This window comes from Coturnix japonica, chromosome 4, assembly GCF_054131305.1.
Source record: "Coturnix japonica strain WE chromosome 4, WE-NBRP24, whole genome shotgun sequence".
Classification (NCBI taxonomy): Eukaryota; Metazoa; Chordata; class Aves; order Galliformes; family Phasianidae; genus Coturnix; species Coturnix japonica.
In genome coordinates, this window is record NC_140666.1 from 30,004,576 (window position 1) to 30,024,243 (window position 19,668).

At 34.6% G+C, this 19,668-nt stretch overlaps 1 protein-coding gene across 1 annotated transcript in view; it reads right to left on the reverse strand.

The window, feature by feature from the left end:
* Positions 1–19,668, reverse strand: part of SPOCK3 (SPARC (osteonectin), cwcv and kazal like domains proteoglycan 3) — a 133,849-nt gene that overhangs the window by 12,173 nt on the left and 102,008 nt on the right. Inside the window, exon 7 of the mRNA XM_085544828.1 lies at positions 6,603–6,722. Within this exon, the coding sequence (XP_085400954.1) occupies positions 6,603–6,722 (120 nt within the window). The remainder of the gene's footprint in view (positions 1–6,602; positions 6,723–19,668) is intronic.

A 19,668-nucleotide genomic window follows, 5' to 3' on the forward strand; every position in this document is an offset into this window, starting at 1 on the left:
GAGTAGAGACAGAGAAGACTAGACCGAATGTACAAGGATATATCGGTACATGTTTTATTCATCTTCATCTGTAAAAGACATCAAAATTATTTAAAGTGTTCCAATTTGAAAAAATTTGGAATGTTCTTCCACCTTAAAACATTTTTTCCAAGGATGAATTTTCAGTATAACATCATTTACCTCGCAGGCTCTGTTCCTGAAGGCCTCTTAACACTTCCCAGACACTTCTCTTTCCTCTGCTAGTCCTGCTTTCAGCTAGAGATCCTCCACAAGACCTTGGATTCAGAAAGTGCTTGATATGAAACATACCATTTCCTATCCTGCCTTTTGTGTACCTGTATGAAGGGAGGAATTATTCTTGTGCTCATAAAATTTTTCTGATTCTGGCATTCTTGCAAGCTCACCAGACTGTAAGAAAAGTTGCAGAAAAAGAGCAACCATGAGGAAAAGACAGAGGTTTTATTGAATAAGACGCTAGCAAGAATAGAAGACAAAAGCCATTCCAAATTTGTATTCAGGGATGAATGTTGTTGTCAAACTAGTTAACTGTGCAGAAAAGTACATGAGCATGTGGAATTTTCAGCATCAGTCTAGTGAAAGAGGTATAGTTTTCAAGTTTTCAAGTTTGGGACACACATATGTTGGCCATACTGGAAGAATAAATCCACTGAAGTACACCCTTAATTATACTGTCTTCTAGGATACTAGAAGCAACTGTTATATTGTATATGTAACAAACTCTTTTAAGGACAACAAAAACAACCAAACAAAACCCACCAAATACTCTGCTTATTTCATTTCTAGTAGTCAATTTCAATTTTTATCCTAAAAAGAAATATATTTATCTGAAGTACATTGAAAGGCCACTTAAAATTTCAAAGAAAATTATGGTTTGGAATAAAAATACATGTCTTCAAAAGATTGTATTCCGGAGGTTTCTTTTCCATTAACTAGCAATTTCAATTCATCCTCTACTCCAATTCCTCAATTTTTTCTCTCCTCTATACAGCTTTTATGTTTTAAAAAACTGTCCAGTCGTGATGTCCCTCTGACTTTCCAAGAAATTTCTGTATAACAATCTTCTTAGGTTTGTTCAGAGCCTGAAAAATAACATTTACTTACATTAAAGCTGTCATAACCTACCTATTTATTAGTATCAGGTTGGAAAAGACCTCCAAGATCATCTTTTCCAGCCATCAGCCTATACCCATCATGCCTGCTAAATCACATCCCTCAGTGCCACATCTCCTCTTTTCCTGAACACCTCCAGGGATGTTCCACCACCTTCCCGTGCAGTGCATTCCAGAGCCCTCTCCTGGTGCAGCCTGAGTCTATTACCTCCCATCCTAGCGCTATCACCTGGGGGAAGAAGTTGTCCTCTACCTTGTTACAAAATCCCCTCAGGTAGCAGTACACTATTATTTAAAATTATTTCTTTCTTTGGTATTTACAGTTGTAGCATTTTAAATAGAGAAAACCACATACCTTCTTTGCTTTCATTTTGCCATATGAAACAAGTCTCATTGCAGCATTGTAGAGAAACATTTGAAGTCTATGTCAAATACTACTTTGGGTGAAATAAATAAAAACAGCTGAAGTACTTAAAAGTAAACTAGGCATGTGTTGACAAAGAAATTACTTTTTTTAAGTAAAAAACAAGCTGTCCACCTACTCTAGAACTGTTATGCCACAAAAAGATCATTACCTGAGATCCATGTTCATAATATCTACTCTTAAAAGATTACTATGTTGATGTCAAATAAGCAACTGGGAAAACTTAGGATGATCATTTCATTTTGCAATGATTTTCTACCTCTAATATAACACTGAGAAATCAATACACTTCTTATTCTCAAAGCTGATAGACTACAGAAAAAAAGCATCAGCACAGCACTTAAGAACACCTGATGTGGTTTGATGCAAGGTGCATTAACACTAAGTGACCCAGAACTAGAAATAAATTGCTCCAAATCACAGATATATATTTTACTTCTAGAGCCAAATGGAATGCTGTTCTCACACATTTTTCACAGTTGTGATACAAAACAAACTGCAGAAAGTAAAGGGGAAGAATTAGTATAGCAAAAGGATAGTAATTTATTCCTGTTAATGTTCCAGAATATCATATTGAGGAGAGCAAAATTGCTGCTCAGTTGTCTGAATTAGAGGAAAAATTCTTTCTCTCTCTTGTTTTAAGCACTTATTTGAAATCTATTTTCATATATGATAATGAAGGGGGCTTTTACGTAGGTATTTCTGAACATTGTGTAAATCTAGTAAAGGTGAACAAAAGAAGTATTAAGGATTTGGCTTTATTTCATCTAATGCATACACTGCAAAAGAACTTGATTAAAAAAAAATGTGAAGTACCAGCATAAGCTTCTTTCCCCAGCCAAAACAATCCCAAGGGAAATACTACTGACAAACACAAACATACCCCTCACTCATGGCTAAAACATTAGCATCCAAAACATCATTTTGAAAGGAAGCAACAAAAAAAAAAAAATGATCCCATGTTTCTGATTATTCTTCAGGAGAGAATTTCAACTCAAGGTAATCATAATCTGCTTTTCAATGTAAAAATATTATTTGCTTGGTTATTACACAAGGATTTATTTCTTATGAGCGTATGTTGAGGAAGATAGCTTTTGTAATTGTTTATGAGGAAACCAAAATAGCATACATACAAATGGCTCACATAGTGCATTATGTAAAGTTGTTTATATGCGCCAGGAGAAGCAAAAGGCGTGATTCTTTCTGCTACTAGCTCACCATCCAGCACAATAAAAAGCACTGACAAATCACACAAGTGAATAAACACAATATACTCTATGCTTGAGAGCAAACTACTGTCTAAACCACAGTCTTTACTTGTTCAGCTAGCAAGCTGCGCAGCAAGGTCTGCATGTGATCATTTTTTATCGCATATAGGTTAACAGAAAACTTGATGTTAACAGCATCTCACAGCTCCGGCCTACACTGCACAAGTTGGGAATAAGTTTTCTTTCCCAGTGTAGTTATACCAGAACAAATATGAGTAAGAACTAAACTTAGGGGATGTATGGGAACTGTTGAGTCACAGCCTGAACTGAGCACCAGAGGAAATGAACTGGGAGCACAGGTAAAGGCAATTCATCTGTGTGACTAGAAGGGCTGGAGCCTGGCTGCATCTCTCTTAGACCTCATTTAGGGCTAACCGCCAGCATAGAAGGTTTTCTGGTTGGAGATTCCTTCTTAATGGAGCTTTCCCCTGCAAACCTAGAATCTTTTGATATAGGTGAACAATCATCTTTATTGCACCTTTCTATCATGATGGTCTTTCTGTCATCACATCTCTGTTGTAATGCCTTTCCCATTGTATTGATCTGTCCAATTGTTACAGGGGCCAATTAAGCAGATGTGAAGGCTTGTATCACATTTGCTGCTCACAAAACACTGCTCTAGTTGAGACTCATCCAGCAACAAGTAGTAGCATTAGGCATACACTCTCTGTAGCCTGTCTAAAATTGTAATATATTCCTGATGACTACAACTACACAGGTGGGAGCAGAGCCAGGATTAAATTAAAACACTGGGAAGGTACCAAACGTACCTGATATACCCACGATAACTGACTCATTTTACAACAGAATACAGGTGGAAAAGAAACAGAGCACTGTTGCAAAGTCCCTTAAACATTTGTGGAAGTTCAAATCCTGAAGTTTTTTCTTTTCCAGAAAGTGTTTTAAAGAATTTTACATGGGAAAGATAAAATTCAAGCGGAAGCCTATTGCTGAAAGGTGTAAACATGTTACTATATGGATGGCATAAATGAAATGAGTTCTGCACAATGCCAGTGGCCACAATTGAAATAAACATCTTGTTATGGAAAAGGTACCTCAGGAGGGAGGAATAAAATAAACAATGCTACAAAAAAGCATCTGTATCTGTCTCATTGTGTACGAGGATAATCCTGCCTGTACATGACTGTAACAAATGTCAGACAACAATACAAATTTAGTTCATCTAGATTCTTAGATTCTTGATTTTAGGTAAACGTGCATTAATTTAAAATTCCAGCTCAGATGAGCTTCTGAGTAGGCAGAAAGTCCTTGGAAAAACGTTCTCCCTCCAGGAAACTTAACTGCAACTCAAATTCAGCTTACCAGCCTCAGTGGCTCTGCGGTTAAAGGATACTGGATATTGTTAAAGATAACCTCAGAAAGCAGGTAAGGTTTCAGACAAGTCAGTATTTTCAAGACAGCAAAAACAATATTTAAAACTAAAAATGCTTTATCTCTTAGAACTATACAATGACAGTCATCTAGCTAGACATTTTACATTTTTAGTTCAGTATCAGAATATTGAAGCTTCTAATAGAACAATTTAAGCACTAGTGCTTGGGCTGTTATGAAGTAGCAACCATGAATGTAACCGTGAATGTGAACTATTTAACAGCTGAAATAATTTTGAATAGTACTATCAACTTTCACTCTCCCTACCTTGGTCAGAAGGACTGAGCCAAAGACTTAATATATCCTGTCCCGAATGCCAGAAAAGAGACTGAAACAGGTGAAAGGAAACAAAATGCAAACAGACAACCGGAAAGGATGTCATGAATTGCTTTTTAAAATTCAGACTAGTTTCTCAGCAAAGAAGGAACTCTGACAAGAATAAAAGCCTGAGGGAGTGGGTGCCATAACAGATTTTTAATTCCTCAATGGTAATGAACAAGTCCAGAGTTCTGCTGAAATAATTAGGAGTATGAATGGGGAGGCTGCATTCAAGTAGCTGCTTTTTCTTGTTGTTGGTTTTGTTGTTGTTTGTTTTTTTGTTGTTGTTGTTTTTGTATAGGTCCTTGACCTATACATGCAATACGGATAAGGTCTCTACATATAATCAACAACTTCTTTGCATGATTTGTTTCTGTAGCTATCACACACCCCTAAAATAGGGGTTGGACTGTGTAATCCTGATACCATTAGGAATTAAGATGCCTGATATTTTTGACCTACCAAGACTTTGGAGACTAACTTCTGAGGGACTGGATCAGACTTTATCCAGAGCTTACATCTTGAACAGATGTAAGAATTTCTAAATAGTATTAGAAAATATATTACCACATTGAATTATTATCATTCTTTTTCTTATTTGTGTTTCTACAGGGACACAAGGTACAATATTTTCTTCCAAAATTTAACTGACCACTTGATTTGAAAAGCAAACCAACCACTTTGGACACAGGAGATCAGGACTTGTCATGCACAGGAGCTTCCTGGGGAGACAAATGCCATCATTCTCAGTGTTCCCCCTCCTCATTTTTCACCATAGTTTTTATTGCTGAGTATGATACCATTTAATACAGGAGATCTCTTTGGCCAGTCTGGGTCAGCTGTGCTGGTTTTGTCCCTTCCCAGCTCCTTGCACACTTCCAAGCCCCTTGTTGGCAGGGCAGCATGTGGAGGAGAAATGCTTTTGCCTCTGTGCAAGCGCTGCTTTGCAACATCTAAATATTGGTGAGCTGTCACCTCTATTTTCAACAAAAATTCAAAACATATCATCACATAAAACTTGGACTTGTAAGCAGAGATTTTAAGAGTAATTTTACTTAAGAAAATTCATTAAAAATAAAAAATTAAGAATTTTTCTTAATTAACTTTAATTAAGAAATTTAACTCTATACCAGCCAAAACCATGAAAGGCTCCTAAACAGTTCACTACCCTTTTGACCTCATGACTATTTAGACCCATACTTCACTAAAGTGATTATTCAGCAAGAAATACACAGTGCTTGAGCTGGGCTTTAACTGAGTGATATGATAACAGTAGTTATATTACTAGGTACATTTATTACTATTCAATAAGTACTTATATAAGAGTCTTTTTTTTTTTCTCTTGCCTTTATTCCTGGATAAGAACATACGGCAGTTATGTTTACCAACTGAAAATATATGTTATGGTTTTCTCAGGATTAGGGAAATAACATTCCTCTGTTACCACTGTATCTCAGAGTATTTCTCAGTGCTCAGAAAAGTACTCCCAGGTATTAAGAGATCGTTAATCTTTAATTCATTAGAGAATTATTATTTTTACATGGGGGGAAAAAAAATCACAAAGAAAAAGAAACCCAAACACTTAAAATATTAATGATGAACAAACTAATCTGGTCAGAATGTGGTGGTCAAGTTTTGTGAAACCTGAACTCAGTTGGAATTCAAGCTTGCTCTTCATATTAAAACAAGGCAAAATTTTAAGACATAAAAAAAATCTAATTTGGCTTTCCTCCACAGTAGAACATCACTCACAAAACTATTACTGCATATTTAATTGCTATTTGAATTAAATATTATTGCATTTTAAAGCTTTACTGATTTCTACAACATGAATGGCAGCAGCCATATATTCTTATGAATAGAAGTTTGGTCAAACAGCTTTGAAGTTTCAAGTGAGAAACATATATTTGAAGTAAGCCATACGGCTCTGCTTCATAAATAGGAGATCAACTTTAGAAAAGCACCAAGTTATGGCTTCATGCACATGACTTTTTAAAACACAATAATAAGGCAAGTATTATGAAAAAATATCAAAGAGAATATCAAAGAATGCAAGTAGAACTGTCTTACTGGTTCTTTCAGGCCTTTGAACAATCCTAGTCTTCTTATTCTGAATTCCGCTTTCATGAAGTGCCTTAAACCAGTCTCTCAACCTGTTTGCAATCTCCCTAAATTCCAGGTCACTGCAAACTGAAAAACAAAATGCAGAATGTTAAAACGTTTTTTTTATTAACTCTTAAAACTGCAACAATTATGTAGCAATCTATAATACTTGGTAACATAACTTACAGCACACTTTCATAAATTAAGTAACACCTATTTTATTTGGCTGAGATTAAAATAGGTCACCATGTCAACAACAGAAGTCACCTCTGCACTTTGTTTATTAATAATTTGCTTACAACATTCCTCAAGACTTCGATTCTCTACATGAAAGACTTAGCTGTAACATATGCTCATAATGTATGCACACCGATTATTTATTAAAACTTATAATGTACTTCTTTGTGTTGTAGCACCTACCTTAATGTACTTTTTTCTTGTGTTGTAGCACCTACCTGTGGGGTTTTTCCCCCCTCGCATAATTCAACAGGGCACTAGAGAAAGCACTGTTAATGATCTATTGGCATGTATATTCAAAGATGTCATCCTGTGACAATCAGATGAAAACTATCTCCTGAGACAAGATCCACCTCATATCTCAAGCTCATGGGATTCCTATGCTGCTACAATGATGACATCTTTCCTTTTAAATCTTGCATCAGTTGACAGGCCAGAATAAAGAACCTGGCTTGGAACACTGACCTTCTTTACTTTTCCCCTCCATTACAGCAGAAAAATCATAACATGGTCTGCTCTAAATACCCTTTCTAAGTTTAACAGAAAAACTTTTAGAACTGAATCAAAGGGCATGGAATATAGTACAGAAGTCTGGTTATTTTGGTCTATGTTTAATTAATCTCTAATTCAAGGAGTGCTGGATATAAGTAAGTAGTTCTATTTCAATAATATTAACTGAAAGAAGCACATGACAACTGCGTGATGGAGAGATGCATGATTTATCCATTTTTAGAAGAAGTCAAATAGACATAATTAAGCTAATCATCTCATAAGTCCATTTAGATGTAAAAATGAAGCATTAGGAAAAGGCAACAGTGCGGCTTCAACTACTAGGTATAAGATACTGCTCGCAGTTTCAATAACTGACACTAGCCGCTGTTGTTTATTATACAACATAAAATGACATTTTTTGTGCTCTTGTGAATTATGTTCCTTTCAAAATGAAATGCACATATGGCACATTTTGGGCATCAGACACATCCTATATCAGTTCTCAGATTAGGAACATTATTCCAACTTCAATTTCTTGCAACTCTTTTCCCAAACTTTGCTTGAAATGTTATATTACAAGTTCTAGATCAAAATAAAGAATGAGAAAATTATAATCTTTTTGTTGTTATTATTAATTTTACAGATTTTGGTATCTTGATCATAGGAATAGATCATTTTCAAAAATCAAGGCAATGCAAAACAAGCTGATTATAACTGTTGTTTGATTATTTTATACCCCACAGCTACTCAAGATCTGGAGTCAGCTCTCAAACACAGCAGGTAATTGCATTTACCATATTATCAATTTAAATGCACAGTGAATTTTCAGTTCATAGCACTTCTAATATGTCAAGTAAAACCAGATGTTTTCTATAAGTGAAATATACATGAAAGATACAGCAGAACTACAGTGATATGGACAATTAAAAATTTGCATAGACAAAGTGTGCCCTTACCAAGCATGAGTTTATAAAAATATCTCATATTTTAATATTTGATTATTACAATTTTTTTCATCAACAAATATTAATTTACCAACATCTCAGAAGAAGACTTAAGCATTTCAGAAATGTAAAACAATAATATGATAACTACCAGTCACAGTACTCCAAATCAATCACAATAATTAACATGAATATACTTTGCTCTCTCTATAAGAGAGGCTCAGTCTAATGCTTTGTTCACTAAAACACTGCCAATGAAATGGGATTGCTCAAGGTTAGGCTATGTGATGAAAAACTGTATTAAGTACTGCATTCTAGAATATGTTTAAGGACTTTTTGTCCCAGTGATCAGCTTCCACAGATACATGCTGCTGAAATTATTGTATGTATTGGTATGTTCTGATTTAAAATAGGTCAAGATGAGGTAATTCAGATTTATTCAAACTATTATTTCAACTGATAGACTGGGAGAAGAATCTTTAATGGCAAAAGACAGACAGTAAAGGTTGTAGAAGGTTAGACAGTAATCAGAAAATGCATATTAAATCACACAAATTCACTCAGGAACCTGCCAGGAAGTACTTCTGTTTTTGTCTGATGTCCATGCAAGGCACTCCTGCTATTATAATCAATTCTAGCAGCCATAAAGAGAATTAGTATGAGGTAAAATGAAGCCACCAGCTAAGAGGTTACTAGAGTCCCCTATCATCTGAAGTATTAAGAACAGACTGAATTTTAAAAACAACATACATAGCTAAGCAAAAACATGAAGGGATCTGATAACTTGTAGGTACCCAGTTCAGAAATATCTTTATAATAAATCTTATTTAAATGCTATATGGAACTAATTGTTGAATTTATTTTCACTTACAGTAAATGATACAACTTCTGTGGGCATTTGAATATAATTTACTGATTGGAACTCAAATATCATAGAATCTCAGAATCATGGAATGGCTTGGGTTCAAAGCAACCTCAAGGATCATCAAGCTTCAACCGCCTTGCCATATGCCTATGGAGGGCCACCGACCTCCAGATCCGGTACTAGACCAGGCTGCCCAGGGCCTCATCCAAACCTGGCCTTGAACACCTCCAGGGATGGGGCATCCACAACCCCCCTGGACAGCCTGTGCCAGCACCTCACCACTCTCTCTGTAAAGAACTTCTCCCTGACATCCAACCTAAATCTTCCCTCCCTCAACTTAAAAGCTTTTCCCCTTGTCCTGCTGTTATCTACACTTTCAAGGAGGTGACAGTGTAGTAAATATAAATATACACAGAGTTTATGGAAAACTTCAGAAGCAGGATAACATCTAACACCTTCTGCAGCAAACTAGAAATTATTCCTCCTTGGGATAGCTAACTTAAAAATAAGTGTGTGCTAAAACAAGACTTCTCATCATCTCCGTTTCTTCAGTGAGTTGGAATCATTACAGATGATTACAGAATAATTTAGAGTGGAAGTAAATTCCAGAAGTCATTTAGTCTTCAAACTTCTGCAGGTCCAGATATCTTAGTCGAAAAGGCTAAGGCTTAGGGACGCATCCAGGCATTCACATCCTGAGTAACCACTGTGCCATTCACATGAAAATTCTTCACTTTATGAAAGACTAACTCACGTTAACATCAACAATATGTGACCATCTCATAACTTTATAAGGCTTCCTATTTTTACAAGGAGACATTGCTACCATGCATCCAGGACTGCTGGACATTCAGATACAGGCAGCAATTTCAATTCAACTGTGAAAATGCTCATTTAGAACAGTCCAGAGCTGATGCTTGGAGAGTCCAATATTCTATCTACTACCTGGCCATACTATTGTATGGCTGCATGGTCAAAGTACCTTTGCTGCACTAATTAACTGCACATCCAGCATGTGCAGTTAATAATATATAAGAAAAGAAATAAATATATTTCTTTTCAAGAGAGCCTTACAAGAAAATACAGTAACCCTAATACTGGAGAACAGCGTTTCCTTTAAATACAGTATGTATTAAAGTGGAATATTATATAAAGGACAGATATCCAGAATTGGTGTTCTGTGAGGCTGCCATTCTGCATAGGTTTATGAATATAAATGTAAGGAACAGATTGTTCAAACTGAAAAGATCAGGCCTCAGACTGAGGGCGAGTCTTCATTTAGATAACTCTGAGCATATAAGAATACATTTTAAAAAATGCATGCAAATGGTCTAGCAATTCCTGCAATAAATAGCAGTATTTCTAGCTCTGTCACATATGGGAAACATAATGTATGGCAAAAACAAATGCGTTCACTAAAAACAATTTGTCTGAAGGACAAAAAGCCCTTCAAACATAAAACTAAACAATAGGACAATCATTTAGGTTTGCTCTTCACAGTTCCATATGTATAACCATAACTTTAAAAAAAAAAGGTTGTAAATTGAAAAACTTCATATATATATTTCTATTTTTATGAGATAGTGGAGTTTACTAGCCATCTGTTACCTACAGGGCCCATGATTTTAAGAAGATACCTTGAAATTAACGAATAAAGGCATTCTGATTTCCTTACTATTTAACTAAACATAATGAATTTTCTACTTCAGTTAGTCTGTGTTATGAGATAATTAATATAAATGCTGCAGATACCGTATCAGGGAACTGCAGCTGCTTATTCCTACTGGCTCAAATTAATGTTCCATACAGACATTCTGCTCATGATTAATGTTTCATAAAATTTAAAATGATTTCAATTAAACTACATTTTCTAAAATAAAACAAAAAACAAAAAAAACCCCAACACTTTACATTTCTGTTTCCTCACAGTTTTAAAGACTCTCCAAATTTAAATATAATGACCACTTCAGAGTGCAGGAAAAAATAGTAGTAACATATAGAATCTATGTATTAAGGTACTGTTTTCCACTTAAAACATGTAAACTTTCTAAAGTATCACAATTAAATAAGACTACAGTACTCTCCTAATCTATCAGAAGTATTGTAACTCTATTGCCTAATCAGTTTATTTTCTGGAAGACAGTTGATACACATGGCCTCCTTTGCTAACTGTCACTAACCTTAAGTGTTGGTTATCATCACGCTCTGGTATTTTGAACAACTAACTTCTGATAATGAAGATGATGTTATTAATCTGTTAATTGCACATTTATGTAGCTAGTTAACAAAAAAGCATTAGATAGCCAGGTGATATTCCAGTATAACATGCTATATTCCAAGACTTTTTCATTCACAAATCCTCTGAATACAGTATTTTTTGTCATTTAAGGCACCAAAAGTTTCAAAGAATAAAATAGCTATCATCTTAGGAGTGAAAGCTTTCTAGCCAGCTCTACCCTAAAAGTGATGTACTTTTTAAAATCTAGCCTCAGGGCTCTCTGAAAACATTACACAATACTGGGATGAAGTCAGGACATATTCTTCCTTTCAAGGACAAGATTGACATGGTCTTATAATGACATTTTTGCATTTGACACAAAGTCTTTCCAACCAACAGACAAGGATAAAAAAAATGACTGGACAATGACGCTATATAAAGAAAACAAAAAATTCCTACATTGAAAATCAGAAAATTTCTGAAATCAGATGCATTTTGTGCTGTGAAGAGGCTTCAAAGGTCTACCACATTTGGTAGAAGGAATGGATGGAAAATTAACATTGTACTTTGACAGAACTGTCCACTCATTTGCACTGTTTTTGTTTCAAGGAAAGACAGCATAAGTGAACCTGAGGCTAAACTTCTGCAAGTGTCAGTCATAAGGGAATTTTACATCACATTGGACCTCACTAATGTCTGATAGATATATAGCTGCCATTGCAGCAATTCCTTTGTTGTATTTAGATTGTGATCTGATACTTTAAATCACTTTGTACACCTTATTTTCTTGTGTGTTTTTGAATGGCCAATCATCAACACTGAACTTAATAACTTAAGATTGTACATTAAAGAGCAGTTTACCTGGAGACACCTCAGTGAGGTGAGACAGAATTATTTCATTTACATAATTGTTTCTCATTCCTAAAGTGAGGCCATCAAAGGTAGATTTATCTACCTTTAACTATCTACAAGTTACTGCCCTAGTACTAAAGTAATCCCTTACACAGACAGTATAACAGTAGGGCCAACTACAACTGTGCCATCACTTCACAGAAAACAGAACTGTAGTTTGTTAAATGTAATCTGCAGCTCTGACTTCACACAAACTTAGTAATCAAAAGTTGATGGAGAAATGAAGAAAGCAATGATTTTTAAAATATGATTAGGGTACATATATCCAAAATGCTTACACATACAGACACAAAATACTTTAGCAGAATGTAATTATGTTTTGCTAGTTTGTGTACTGAACACCAAATGGCTCATTCATGAATGTCTGATGTAGTCTGGAGAATTTTTATGAGCTATGTATGAATATTCACGAAGCTGGAAAATTATTTAGCTTTTGTAACTTCTAATATCTTTACACCTGTGCATCTTTTTAAATCCGGAAATTCTGCATTACTAATGTGATCTTATTGAATTACAATTGCTAGAGGGAAATGAAACTTTCTGAAAGTACTCTTTTATAAGAAAAAAAGGATATGTAAAGCATGTACTGGTGTGTCTGCAAAAATATTGGAGGGCACAGGGCCTGACTGATAGGATACTGAAGTGAAACAAAATGAAGGACTATTAAACTATCGATTTTCACCCAGTCTACAGGAAGCAGACCATGGAGACAGCTATTCCCAGAGGCATAACTGAAAGTGGAACAGATAGTTAATGGAAACAGGATGTCTGGCAATGAACCCAAGGCAAACCAAGGACAAGAGCAGAGGAGAAATCCAATGAGCTGCAGTATCTGACTGTAAATACATCCTTTTGTGATCTCCAGTGTTCCTTCACCTCAAGTCCATGTCCCAAAAACTGAGACCATGTTATGTTCAGCATGAGAAATAGTTACAGAGCAAGCTAACTGTTCATTCTGTAAGGCATTCATAAAAGATATTCCCTGTGGGTGCTCTCTTATTTAAAGGGACATATTTAACATCACTCTTCAGGGGAGGTACAGATTTGAAATGCTGAAGATGAACTGGCTATCAGAACAAACTGCTTCATTATCAAGCAGTTATGAAGTACATATGTAGAAGCTTTCCCTTAGTAAAGCATGCAAATTTCTACAGAAGAGGAAACCAGACTTCCAGAGGCTGGAACCCTTTTTTTCAAAATAAAAGTTTTAAGAGGGAATTAATGAAAAGGAAAAAAATCCACCAATAAAGGTTTCCTTTTTTCATCCATCTACCTATGTATTTTTTTCCCCAACCTGCTCTGTCTGATAGTCTAAGAAACCATAGAAACTGACTTATGTGTGCTGGCAGCAGAAGATCCCATGTAAATTTAACAAAATACAAGCACACAATGAAGTTAATGCACAAGGCCGTTAGAGAGTTTATTGCTTGCATTAACTTGCAATAACCCCAATGCTGAGGGATTCCATACTTATAACACTTCCTCTTAGGATTTCCTGAGTACACTTTCTTGAGAAGAATGTATGGCATTTCTTCTGCTAAGATGAATGCTTAGCCTCTAAATTGCTTTATGCTTTCTTCTGCTGCCTAAATCTCATGGCATCTAGGAAGTGTATAGTGTCACTCTGAAGGACTGCTGTAGCTGACAAGAACTATGGCATGCATTATAATTTAAGTGCATCAGAGAGGAAAATCAAACTTCAATCTAAAGAAAATATACAAAAAGAATAAAAACTAAGGAGAGTACTTTAAAGCTGCACATACTTCTTTAACCTCTACTTGCAGGGAGAACAAGCTTTGTAGCAGCAGAAGAGAAATTTTGACTGCAGTAAAAACAGTAGCTTTCCATCATCATGAATGCCAATTTTATGCCTGCTAAGCATGAGTGGCTTCAGATCAGCTTCAGATTAGACCAAACTCTATCAAGTCTAATGTCTTGCCTCCTAGAACAAGTTATCATAACTGTTCCGGAAAGAGAGCAGAGTAATATTTTGTGGATCAAGCAGGGGGAGAAAGCTTATCATGGCTCATAATTGGTTCACCCAATTAAAGTTGGTAGGGAAGAATCTGACCATTTTCAACTATGAGCACATTTCATGTTATTTTTATGAAAGGATAAGTGAAAAATAAATAAATAAATGACTGTGCAATAAAGATCCTCCTGAAACCTATTCATTATTCACTCATTATTTCATAAGGGTAAACTTGTGTTGCATGAGTTGCAAATCCCATTAAGAAAGTGCTTCATTACATCATTAATTATAAGATTGTAGTATTTACCTGAACCCATCATTTTCCTCTTGTAAATATGATATGGCCTATAAATACTGGAACCAACTTCTTTACAAAGTAGCCCCTGACTAATTATGAAACGGTAGAAACAGTATGTCACATAAAAGGTTCATCTAGTTCAGTACAACATACTGATCATGAAACAACATTTGTCTCATCTCTAACCACTTGTTCATAAGGCTTTTCTTAAGCCAGATACAAATTTTTATAGCTAGTAAAAGTAATCTGGTTCCTCAGTCAAGGTGAATAGCCAGTTGAAGAACACAACATTCATTCTCTTGGCTCACCCCTCACAGCAGTAGTGGAAGGCAGACATATTCAGAGCATCACCACTATTTCAGTAATGATTACAGAACCACAGTGTATGCAAAGCCATTACAGCCACTTTAAGGTTTTTGCTTTAATTTTTGAAGCTAGGCAGTAACTTCACTTGTAATTTATTTCCTTGAATTATATATATAATATTTTTGAATCATAAAAGTTCCAAGTTGGAATTAGAAATTACAGTAAGAATAAAGAACTGGAAACACTTCATTTGCAATTGTGAATGGTATAGAAAAATAAAAATAAAACATACGTTAAAGCTTCAAAGATTGCAATAATTGGGTTTTCTTTTAAAGATTAATTAAAAATACTTTAAAATCACAGAAAATAATTTTGCTTTTCTTATCTCCCAGATACTACAACTACAGGCTGCACTTCATTAGCAAGAGCTAATAAAGCTGGTAAGAAAGTATTATTGTTACCTACAACAAAGTATGCTATTTACAAAATACATCAGTCTGGAAAAATAATGAGTTATTTTCAAATGTAAATTACCACCTTGAAAAAGCAGCATTAATATCCAAGTATGGCATGCTATATTTAAACTTAAAATATTACACTTACTTTCAAAATGAACAATTGGTTTGTTCAACCAAATGTTGAACATGAAATGAAATGAACATGAAATCAAAATGCCATTTGGTTTGCTCTTGAAATTTTAAGGAAAATCAAACTATCGAAATGATGAAGTTGTGAACACTCAATTTTAAAAGAAAATGAGAACTGGAAAAACTGGGAAAAAGGTTCAAGTCTGCAAAGAGAATCTGATGTGGAAAAACAAGGCCTAACAGTAATAAAACTTAAAAACTTTTGGTGATCAAAGTAATCTCCAAATACCCAACTATAAAAAAATCCCTCATTTGTTACACAAATGTATGTGTTTTTAGAATATATTGTTTTTCTTAGGCATCTGGAAAAGTTGCTACAAAAAGTGAATGTTTTTGTTCACATTTTAAAAAACTTCTTACCAATTAAGAAAGTTGCTTGGGAAAATACTTATTAAATTTTTTATCTTTCTGAATAGAACACAAGATAAATTCTAAGTTACTACTGACTTAAACACAATTCATCACATTTTTGTGATTACTTTTTATGCTATATGCTAAGCCACATGTTTCTCAATTCATGACCTAAAAATGTAAGGTCAAAGTGTATTCCTACTCTTATGCTTCAGTTAAAAGAAGAAAATTTCTTTCTCAGATTTGCCAGATACAAAAATATTATTGTGCCATAGTTTGGGAACTTTACTCTAATGACCTTTTCCATTGCTTTCCTTGTTTTAAAATAAAAGAGTAGAATGTACATTTGATTTTGTTTTTCTGAGCTACCACAACATCCTATTCACTTGTCAAACAATGCACATTTTGTTTTCCCCCTTCTTAGGTTAACTCTTCAGAAAGAAATTAACTAAATAGTAGTATATTAATTGTTCCTGAAGTCTCTTTTAACGTCCTTCTACTACACATGTAAAAATACTGTAAGAGATCAAATATTAACCTTGCAAGAAAACGTAGAGGAAAAAAAAAAAATCTTTTAAGACACAGTAAACTGGGTTATAAACCCACTTAAAACTTTCATCTACATCTAAATTCAGGTAAGGTGACAATGTCACCGAAAAGGCGAAACAAAAAAAAAAACCTCTTCAGTACTTAGTTTCACCAAAGGCTCGGTCTACATTTCTCTTTTTAAGTCATAGGAGTTTACAATAAACCTCTACTACAAATAAGTACAGTTAACAGTTTTTTTTTGACAGAGATCACTATTCAATATGTATAAATACCTGATCTCCTTTTTTTTTTTTTTTTTTTTTTAAAGTTACCATAAACACATGATTCTTTCTTTTAAAAACAGCATTTCAGCACTAATAAATCCCAACACAAACCCATTTTTCAAAGCCCCTTGGATTTAGGGGATAGTTACGTTTTTAATACTGAGTGCTTCTCACTAGCATTCATCATACATTTATTAGTGGCATCATAACAATGTCACCATGTTAATGAGCCAAAGCTTTCAGTTTGATACAACTGAGCAACTGCTGACGCTTGCATACAAGGTGACTACAGCACTTGATCTTGCAGTATCAGCAGGAATAACAGTTAAAACAGATATTGCAGTTAATTACATGGATCTTTGTGCCTTCAGGGCCAAAGCTGGCTTTTTTGCTTTTCATGAAGACTTTTATGTTTTATTTAGTGGGTTTCTGATATGTGAGGTAGTCTCTATCTGGGATATAAAATTAAGATAGAAAGAAAAAAATAAAGCTAATGCTGAAATTCATGAAGCAGAAAAAAAAGCATCACACTTGGGTAATTACAATAATCGAGCCACAAAATACATTATTACTTTACTAACGTATGTTTTCATAGTGCTGATTCATCAGAAAACAACTTTTTTTTTCCCCAACAAGAAAATTTGACTTCACAATAGCAAAACTCATGCAGATATAAAAATACATATCTTGAAGTAGACGTAGCTGATGTCAATACCAGCGCACATTTGTTTAGTTCTTCTTCACAAGAATTTGAGTAAAGATACAGTAACATCTAAGAAAAGTTAATGCTGGCTGGATTTGTATAGCATTTTAAAATGGCAATTATGCATGAACAGTTGGGTATGTTTAAAAGGGAAGAGGAAGATATATTCTGAAAGAAAGACAATCAGAGGCATGCAAGGTTTACCCCAGAAAGGAAATACATCATTAATTCTTTTTTGCACGGCAACATCTTTTTCAAACTTTGAGAAATTACAACATCTTGGCATTAACAGGATATTCAGATCACATGAATGCAGCTTAAGTGTAATCAAATGTCACTGCACAGATAGACAAACTTTTTCAGAGCATCACTGAAGAAATTCTAGCCATATAAACTGTTCCGTTAGTGCCTCAATACACTGCACCAACAAAAAGAACAGTTCTCAATTCTTAAATTGCATTCAAATATTTATGAAATGAAAGCAACAGTGTGAGCTACGTGTATCTTGGTAGAACTATTAGTTAATTATTTCACTGAGAGAAAAGGCTTGAAATAATCAGGATTTCATAATATATATTAGAAGCATGATTTTTTTAGAGATTTAAACTCTACACTAAGATAAATGTTGTTTGTGACTAGGACAACTTCCAGCTACTAAAACAATAACTTCAACTACGTAACAGCAAGCATGCATGGCACAATCAAAGTTATGTAGTAAACAGGAAATTAAACTACTAAAGACTGAATTACTCTTACTGAGAATTATTTCCAAATAGGATGTTACACATTCTTTGAATAGTGGGTTTACATCTGACTTGAAGACCACTCTGTACTCCGCTGATCCAACACTCACTCAGAACATACTGATTTACTCCATGCCTGAGTTTCCTAATGATCTCCTGAACATCAAATAAGGTTTGACATGATGATGGCACAAAACAGCTTGGCAGTAGGTTGCACAATTGCTACCATAAGTTTTAGCTTCCAAAAATAAGCATAAGGGTCAAATAACCTAGTTTAAAATAATTATATAGCAAGTATTTTTCTGGCAGTTATTTCCCATTGATGTGTGATGAATCACTTTTACATACAACTGCATATTAATGGTATAAAAATAGTATCAGTGAGAAAATGTTACAATCACGTCAGTAATTGAGACACAAACATAGCAGTATGTTGTTAGTTTATTCATGCACTGCATGAACAAAAAGATAACGCTGATCCAGATACTTAGCATATGATCTACATCTCTTTGGTTATTTACCCTCAATAGAATTATTGTGACACACTTCTAAAGCCTTTAATGTATCCTAAGACTGTCACAGCCCCTTCATTTACATAATTAAGGCAATTATAGCTGTTACAATTAAATGCTACACCATATTAATGGTCTGAACCATATTTAAGCTTCTAGCCTTATAATCCATAAATGCTAGTTGGCATAGAGCAAAAGAAGATAAGGAACATATCCCCAAAAAAGCATGCTCTTATGACTGTCTTATGTAGTTTGGTAGAGATTGCTGTGCAGCAAAGGCTAAACTTTCCTAACAATCTGGATGTTTGGGGGACCTCTAATACTGAGATGACTCATCAAAAGTTTAATGACCTACATACAAATTAATAATTATGAAACAGAAAATTAAACAACATTCATTATCTTCTTTCATTATGATGGCTTCCCTATCTCTTTCTTAAAATTGCAGCAGCACACACAAACAATATACTTGGATACAAACAGGATAACACACTGAAACTAAAACCTTTGCCTTCCTCAAGGCACTCACCATGAGATTTCCCCTTTTAGTTTATACAATGAAAAAAGAGGACGTTAAAAAAACAAACAAACAAAAAAAATCAACCAGACCTTCTTAGTAGATCAGTTTAAAGCAACATATAGAGATGTTTTCCTTTGTGAAAAATGTATGAACAGAGCATAGCTTATTTTAAGTAGAAAAGAAAGCAACTCTGAACGACTAATTAATTACTTATCTTGCACATAATAAGTCTTTACGTCAAAAGTACCAGCATGCCTAAAGTCCTGTCTGAGCTGTACACACACACACACACACACAAAACACAACAACAACAACAAAAAAAAAACCCATACAAGTCAATAAATCCTAAGCCACAAGTGCATTGTCCACTTCAAGTGCGTTAGTTCACCCTCACATACTTTGGAATCTCATTTGGAATGAAACAAATACTTCCAGCTAAGGCAAAGATTAGGTACAAAATCAATCCCTATGGTGGATAAAGCCACAAAGTAACTCCAGCTA